The sequence below is a fragment of the Akebia trifoliata genome, unplaced genomic scaffold (assembly GCF_017979445.1).
Source record: "Akebia trifoliata isolate Shusen 1 unplaced genomic scaffold, ASM1797944v1 Contig01006, whole genome shotgun sequence".
Lineage (NCBI taxonomy): Eukaryota > Viridiplantae > Streptophyta > Magnoliopsida > Ranunculales > Lardizabalaceae > Akebia > Akebia trifoliata.
The window spans coordinates 834,196-842,673 of record NW_028237412.1 but is presented as its reverse complement, the minus strand read 5'-3'; the positions used below and the strand labels follow the sequence as shown (position 1 = coordinate 842,673).

At 34.8% G+C, this 8,478-nt stretch overlaps 1 protein-coding gene across 1 annotated transcript; it reads left to right on the top strand.

Annotated features, from left to right (window-relative positions):
* Positions 1–866: 866 nt before the first annotated feature.
* Positions 867–6,750, top strand: LOC147380772 (eukaryotic translation initiation factor 3 subunit I-like). Its single transcript, XM_086431301.1, has 5 exons — positions 867–1,456; positions 1,687–1,936; positions 2,961–3,048; positions 3,152–3,231; positions 6,480–6,750. The coding sequence occupies exons 2-5, from the start codon at positions 1,905–1,907 to the stop codon at positions 6,553–6,555; spliced, it is 276 nt and encodes a 91-aa protein (XP_086287427.1). The 5' UTR covers positions 867–1,456; positions 1,687–1,904; the 3' UTR covers positions 6,556–6,750.
* Positions 6,751–8,478: the final 1,728 nt, after the last annotated feature.

Genomic DNA, 8,478 nt, shown 5'->3' with positions numbered 1-8,478 from the left:
TTTTAGGGAATTTGGTTTTGGATTGGGTAAACTCAAAAGGTAAAATGAAAACAATGATTGTAGATATGACCACAATCCCAATGAAAATGATTAAGGGTTAAAGATTTGGAAAAGAGATGAATGAAATAAGGGTTAAAGAAAATGGGAAAATGATTAAGAGTAGAGGTTTATCGGTTTCAAAAATCAAGAATCAATAATCAAGTAAATAAAAAACAATGAACTAAAAGAAAATTAAGAAAAATAAAAGAATAGAAAAGAAAAATAAAGATTAGAAGAAGAAATAGAAAGGGATAAAAAGATAGAACCTTGGAATCATACTCAGGATTTCTTGGAATCACACCAAGAATGGTGGAGAACTTACTTCACTCCATGAAAAAAACTCATTCTTTATTCATCAAAACCTTCATTCTTCATTAATTAAAAAAAAAAAATCCTAATATAAGCTATATAAAGAAAATAAGTCCTAACAAACTAAAACACCAAACAAATAACCTAATTGTCCGTTGCATTCCACATTAAAAAATTTCAAAACTGTAACCAAGGACCAGTAAAATTTTGCTGGTGCTTGCAGTGTAACAAGCAAGGTCTTAGATTCCAAAAAGTCTCTTCTATATAGTATGATGCTCATAAAGATAAAAAGTAGTGCTGATTAAATCGTGATAATTGTAGTTGGTAATGAGAATATAAATAGGTTAAGAAGCAGGTGCAGGAATGAATGATCAAAATTGTGGAGGTGGAAGAGCACCTTGAGTGGAGTATTATTTTAACTTAGGCTGAAACTGCTGTAGTGCAGATTGAGTTGCATCTCAGCTGGTAATTATATTGCAATATATTCTTTTAAATATTTTACTTAGGCTGAAACTGCTGTAGCTCATATTGAGTTGCATCTCGGCTGGTTTTATATTGCAATAATTTCTTTTAATTCAAATTTAATTTTTCTTGGACTTGAAGATTCCAGCTTCCTAAGTTGGCAAGGTTTGTTAGTGTTGATACCACAACTTGGGTTTGAAACCCGCCTTATTAATTACTTACCAGCAACCTTCTTCTGCTTTTGATTCTTTAAGAAAAAAAAACACTACTCTTTAATACTCAGCTTATTTGTTGGTGCTAAATGTCACATTTTCTGTCTTATATTGCTTTTGTTTTGGCATGCTGTTTGAATGCATAGGATATTCCTCTGGAAAAATTCATTTCTAACGGGTTGGTGTTTGTGGTTGATTGATGGAATTAATGGATGATTGGGTGGCTATGTTCTGCCTATAGTGCCTGCTTATTTATAAAATGGAAATTGAGGCCAGTTGTTAATACATTTAACAATTATTTTGCAGAGACCGGTGAGTCCGTGCTTACAATCAAGGGACCTCAAGGGAGAATAAATAGAGCTGTATGGGGACCCTTGAACACGACAATAATAAGTGCTGGTGAAGATGCAGTAGTTCGTATATGGGATTCTGAAGTAAGTAGCTGCATGGAACACTTGTAATAATCAATTTTTCCATTTATAGTATATAAAGGAATCGTAAATCGAGCACTAATAGAAGTTGTTATTGTGGTTATTTATGAATCTTGTCCAGGTACTTTTAAGAGGCAGTTTTAGTTCCTACACTTTATTCCCTTTCATTTTTGCATACATGGACGTATAATATTTGACATGAAACTTAAGTTTTATGCTAATTGGACTTGCAGACAGGGAAGTTGCTCAAAGAATCAGACAAACAAACGGGTCATCAGAAGACAATTACATCACTAGCAAAATCTGCAGACGGGTCACATTTCATGACTGGCTCCCTGGATAATATTTGCTTTATTATGTTGTTCTTATGAGTTCTTTTCACAATTGTGTCAGCTTTGGGACATCAGAACATTGACAATTATCAGGACATATGTGACTGAGCGGCCAGTCAATGCTGTTGCAATGTCTCCACTTCTTGATCATGTACGTATTTATGGAACTTCAACTATAAACACGTAGAAAATTTTGTGTGCATTCGTGTATCTTGCACCATACAAACTTCGTTTCTAAGGATATATAGCCAATCAGTTGACTTCATGAGAACCATATATTTTTATTGCCGAAAACAATTGTGGCATGTGGCTTTAAAGAACCAATTGGAGACTTGGTTTGGTATATTAGAAAAGGAAGAGACGTGAAATCAGTGTGGCACTCATCATTAATCAGACTTACTATGTAGATAAGTTTAATTTTTTCTGGTTCAACACACCATAAAACCTCATAAGCCCGTCACAACCTTTGATCTTTTGGTATCTAGTAAAGTTTTGATGGGAGTGAGCAAATTCTAATAGGCTTATAGATGACATCTTTGAGGAGCTCCACTTGCAGCAAGTTGTAAAGTTTGGATGCATAAAAATGATACTAATGATGATAGAAAGAGTTAGAAGACCAGGTGAATTAAAATTGAGAGCGAGAGAGATAGAGTAAGAGGATATGTAGAAACTAGAAAGAATCAATTCACATGACACAAAACTATATACTAGTGGAAATATATTTAAAACAAATAGTTTATACAATGTTCTTGGTACCCTTTAGAATTAAATTTTGGATCAATTACAGAATACATAACAATATTCCAATGGAGACAATATTGGTTACAAATCTAATAAAAGATTAGTCCTCTCTTTTCTCATTTGCAGTTGTGTCGTTGGCACGTTCTTAGCTACCAAGGGTATCACAATTGAGGTTCTTTAGATGCATATCAGATGCTTTAAAGTTATCTTAGTATTGTATGTCAATCTTGCAAAGAACGAAGTGTTTGGAATGGGGTGGGTAGGGTGATAGTTCAAAGCATTATAGCCTCAATATTGGGATTTCTATATAAATGGTACAAAACCTAAGATTTGTATGGTCATACGCATAAATCACAAGTTTTTAGCATCGAAGCATGAATTATGCGTGCTCTCAATAACCTCTTGAAGGGCTAATGCTTTTGTGCTGATGACAGGTTGTGCTTTGGAGGTGGGCAGGACGCATCACATGTCACAACAACTGATAGGCGTTCTGGAAAGTTTGAAGCAAAATTCTTCCACAAGGTGAGAACTCGTTTACCATTGTTTCGATATGCACACAAAGTGCTTCATCTGTGGCAATTCTTCTATGATTGACAGCTCTGTTCTTTCTCTTATCTTGAAATAGATCCTTCAAGAAGAAATTGGAGGTGTAAAAGGGCACTTTGGACCTATAAATGCATTGGTGTTCAACCCTGATGGGAGAAGGTCTAGTCTCTTCCTTTATTTTTTGTATCTTATTTCAGATTAGTCTTGCTGAACTACTATGAACAACTCTTCCTTTAATTTCAAAACTTGATGGAAATAGCTTGAAGGTGACTAAAGTTACCATTATCTTTCTTGGAAAGTTTAAACTAAAATCAGTATTATCCTTCAAAGGGGTGTTTGTATCTAATTTGAAAATTTTGAGCTTTCCCACTTCCTTTTTTTATCCCAAAATAGTGAGATATTATGGTTTGCAGTTCTCTGAGATCATGTTCACTTGTACTCAGTTTAGATATTACTTTTCTGCATGAGTAATTTAGACATTTTTCATGCAAGAGAAATGAGGATGGACTTAGGGGTGGAAATCTTAATATGACTCGCGAACCTGAGTCGAAAACGACACGGAATTAATGGAGTTGGGTCAAACCTAATTGGGTCTGGGTCATAATAGTATTGACCTGTCTAACCCGATTATTAAATGGGTTGGGTCTGTGTTAGGGACGTCAACCCGCTTAACCTGTTTTGTCACATTTAATTATTTAAAGATTTTTTAAAGTATGCATTTTTTTGGCTAAAAGTTCGTAATATATTTTTTTAAAATATAGAGGGTGATGCATGATACATTTGTTGTTGTAAATTATGTCTTGATGCATAATACCTTATGAGAGGTATTGAGATTCACAAAAAATGATGTTATTTTTATGTCTTTCTTTTTTTCAGTAATTTTTGTTGTTGATTATTTCTATTTTATAGGCATAGTTTAGAGGAGTGATGGTGAAAAGGATGGATATAGATTATAGAAGGATACTTATTATTATTATTATTATTATTATTATAGGTAGAGATATGTAGTTTTTGTACTAGGCTATGGACACATTTTTTTATCTTTTTCTTTTCTCATCCCTTTAGTTGGTTGTGATACATTTTTGGTGATGAAACATAGTTTATGTTGTAGACATTGGTTTATGGTTGTGTGAGAATTTTTAGGAATGGTATTTTATTTTTGGTGGTGGAGTGGAACTTTTTTTTCCATTTAAGATTGGGAATTTATTAAACAGGTTACATGGGTCGGGTCTGGTTACCTATTTAATAAATGGGTTGGGTTGGGTTTGGGTTTAAGTTTAAGTTTTTGACACGATTACTAAATGGATTGGGTTTGCTAAACTTTCATAATACCCTTACCTCAACATGACACGACTCAACCCATTGTCAACCCCTAGATAGACTAAATTTTCATAATACCCTAATCTCAACACGACACAACTCGACCCATTGCTACCCCTAGATAGACTATTGTATTGGTAATGAGAACGATAGTTTGTGGAGGGTGATAAAGGACAAGTTCGGGGCTTCTAACAATGGTTGGGAAAGCGGCGCCCTTAAAGAAGCTTACAGGTGTGGAGTGTGGAAAGGCATAGTGAGAAGACTTCCATTGTTTATAAGAAGGTGAAATTTAAAGTGGGGAAAGACGAAAGGGTGCGATTCTGGGAGGATTGGTGGGTTGGAGATCGGCCTTTGAACCTTTTATTCCCGAATCTTTACGAACTATCCTTGAAAAAAGGTAATTTGATCTCTTCTTTTATTCATAGAGAGATGGATAGGGTTAGTTGGGACTGCGGGTTCAGATGCTCTTTCAATGATTGGGAGTAAGAAAGTTTAGGGAGGCTTACAGAATGTGTTGAGTCAGTGCAGATAGACTTAAATATGGAGGACAGACGGTCGTAGGATAGTACTTTTACAGTGCGGTTTTTTATTCATCGGTTACCCATGTTGGTGGTTTTGTTTTTCCAAGTCCGACAGTTTGGAGAACAAATATCCCATCTAAGGTTTCAGTATTTATGTGGCTCGCGATGCTTGAAAGGTTGCTGACCATAGATTTGTTGAGACAAAAAAGGTTTCTACTTAACAAGCTTTTGTAGCCTATGTCAATCAGACGGGGAATCAGCAAACCATTTATTTTTTGCATTGCTGTTATGCCTTTAAAATATGGAGCCATTATCTCAAATTGTTCGGGGTGATGGCCTGCTTGCCTAATTTGGTGATAGTGTTGATGGAAAAGTTGGATTGAGTGGGGCAAATACTTTACCTGGGCAAAATGGGTGCTGTGGGATTTTGTTCTGTTTGCTATGTGCTGGCTGATTTGGAAGGAAAGGAACAATCGGATGTTTGAAAACAAAGCCAAGGATGAGAATGAGCTTGTGTTGGAGGTGTTAGGTTTGTTATTCTTTTGGTGTAATAGGTATAAGGTTTTTAGGAGCTTTTTTTTCGAAGACTTCATTGTTAGGTGGGAGAGGGTTTGCAATATAAGTATGGGGTAACTTTTTCTTGGCTGTTTTACAGCCTTGTGCTTGCTTGTTTCTGTTTTCCGGTTGATCTCCTCAACCTCCGTTTTTTAATTGAAATCATCTGTACTTATCAAAAAAAGAAAAAGATAGACTGTTGTATTATCAGGGGTAGTCTCTCGTGTTTTGGTTATTTTGTAATGAAGTTCTGACAGAGCTAGTAGCTGGTGTTGTGTCCTCATATTGTTTCTTTCTCTGGATGCTTGCATGCACCATAAAAGTCATTTCATACATATATAAAGTTCTTGTCATGAACTGAATTGACATATGAATTATGGTAGATATTTGCCTCAATCCATCTTCCAGTATAGCTGTAATTCCCCAACCTATTTGTAGTCGTTGCGTACATGAAGGCTACTAATTGTTCATCTCTGTCCCCATTAGAGTTATCAATTTTTACAAGCAAATATATATCCACATGGAAATTTTAGAAAATAGTATTCTAGTATAGAAACTAAAACATTATGGGACAAGTGAAGCATAGAAGGCAGCCTCTGTTGTGCATCAGCTACTTGTCAGCTATTGCAACATGTTTGTAGTTGAGCTGTCTGTGATCGCCTACACCTTCAATCACCAAAGTTGAATTCTAGTTGATGTCTTCTTTATGACTTTATTTATTTAATACTACATTTTCTTTGCTCTATTCTCTTCCTGCATGCCAGTGCTATTTTGGGTGCTTCTTCCGATTATTGGGAGATTAATTGTATATATCAATCAAAAACTATATTTGTATTTATCAAATATTTGCATTATACAGCAATACATTTTCTTTGTGAAGGTCTCAGCCCCCATCGTTGGCTTGATTAATAAAATTATCTTTATCGATCAAAATTTTTTTCTTTGTGAAGGTTTCATGATTGATGTCTATTTCGTAGAATTTGACATTTTGTATTTTGTTTCCTTGTGTAGTTTCTCTAGCGGAGGTGAGGATGGTTACGTCAGGTTACATCACTTCGATCCCGATTATTTCAATATCAAGATGTAGATCCAGAACCTTGTATTGATACTGATAACTGTTTTATTTTTATTTTTTTCCCGGAATTTAGTGATGTTACCGAGTTATCAAGCAACAATTTTGTGATGTTCTGTAGAATCTAGTACTCTTGACTGCAGGATAAGATTTTTAGATTCTTTTAACTCCGTATGAATTATGATTGATGGAAAATTTTATTTCAAGCCACTTCTCTCTGACTAGAGCTGGTAGTAGAACAATTTTAAATACTTAAAACTATTTTATGTGCCCCCGGTGTCATCGTCACTTAGATTGAGAAATTGTGCTTTTCATTGTGGTGATGTTCCATGGATTCTAGTATTCATGGAGTACTGAAATCTCAGAAAATTCATATTAATTTTACTCATATGGACATGACTCCTACTCTTATTGCAAGGTATGTGGTGTTCAAATATTTGAGACTCGTGGTTTTGTTGTATTTGTTGCTGAATGGCTTAAATTCGATTTAAGGTGAGAAAAAATGGTGGGCACATTTTCTCACTTTTCCAAATGGATTGGGTTTTCCCAAAATTTGTTATGTTCTTTATTCCTAAGGTGGAGTTGCACGTTATTTTTGGTCCATCGTTCTATTTGTAGTTTATTGGGGACTTTGGATGGAAAGGAATACAAGAGTCTTGTACACTCTGTTTGGATTGAGAGCAATGGAGAGGAGAAATGAATCAGTTTTCTCTCCATTTCTCTTGTTTTGAGGTTATATTTGAAGATTGAGAGAAGTGGAGAGAAGAGAATCTCAATCTCTCCACCATGTTTGATTGACAGGAGAGAACTTGGGACAACTTTGGAATCTTAAAATATCTTAAAAAAGATCTAGGGACGGAGTAAGAATTATAAAACATTTTAAAAGGATTTCTTTCCTGTCTCACCTTTTTTTCTCTCTTTTCTTCTCACTTAACAATCCGAAGAAGAGAAATAGAGAGAAATTCATTTATTTTCTCCTCTTCTCTCTATTTCTCTCAATTCAAACACAATGTAAGTGATGAGAGAAGAGAAAGTGGGAGAAAAATGCCAATTTTTGTTCTTCCCTCAAATCGAAAAGAAAGTTACTTTCTCTTCTCTCAATCCAAACAGGGTCAAGGGAAAGAGATTTCTTCTTATAATGTGATTTTGTACTTGTTATTTTGCTGGTGCAAATTAAGTAGGGATTTTAAATGATTGTTCTTTGCAGACCTTCTTTTCATATGGGATGAAGTATATATACTCTTTGTCTATGTGCTTAGTAGTCCTTGTATTTTCTTTGCTTTTTTTTTTTCATTGTTTAGCTACTTGTACTTAAAAAAGGGGTTCATCTCATCCTCCTGTTTTAAAATTATACTCATTAAAAAAATGTGGTTTAGAAGAATTTTGAACACACGTGCACGTACGGACTCAAACATGAGAGATCTCGATTCTCGACTGTGTGAACATGATATTCAACGGTTGAGATTCATACGTAACCTAATCACACACCTTAAGGATTTTATAATAATGAATTAAATTTTTTACATGGTTGGGATCTCATGTTTTTTTGCAAGGAAGACTAATGGTTGAAGGTTAGGGTTTTTAAGTCAAGATCAAGGGGTGCATCCTTTGAAACACAGGGACACACCAAATATTCCCCACGAGCGCCTGCTTCCAATAGTCAAAGAAACATTCTTCTTTGGGAAAATTACTTAAAGGATCCTTGCGGAAGGGTAGCTTGACAGGACATCTTAATAGTCCTTTGTTTGTATTATCGAGTTCAAAAATTTTATTGTTGAATTAGACACTTTTTTATTTAGTGTCGAGTGATGACCACTTTTTATTTACTGTCGAACTTGGCACATTTTAATTACTGTTGAGTTCACCACTTTTTTAAATAAAAAGTGAACTCAACACTAGTAAAACCAGTTTTTAATTTTTGAATTTTTTCCGACTAAA

What these genes read in the sequence shown, in the direction of transcription:
- LOC147380772 (XM_086431301.1), top strand. Translation starts at nt 1,905, where the DNA reads ATGCTGTTGCAATGTCTCCACTTCTTGATCAT. An exon ending in TGTCTCCACTTCTTGATCAT is followed by an intron (nt 1,937 to 2,960) that starts GTACGTATTTAT and finishes TGCTGATGACAG; the next exon opens with GTTGTGCTTTGGAGGTGGGC. An exon ending in TTCAACCCTGATGGGAGAAG is followed by an intron (nt 3,232 to 6,479) that starts GTCTAGTCTCTT and finishes TTCCTTGTGTAG; the next exon opens with TTTCTCTAGCGGAGGTGAGG.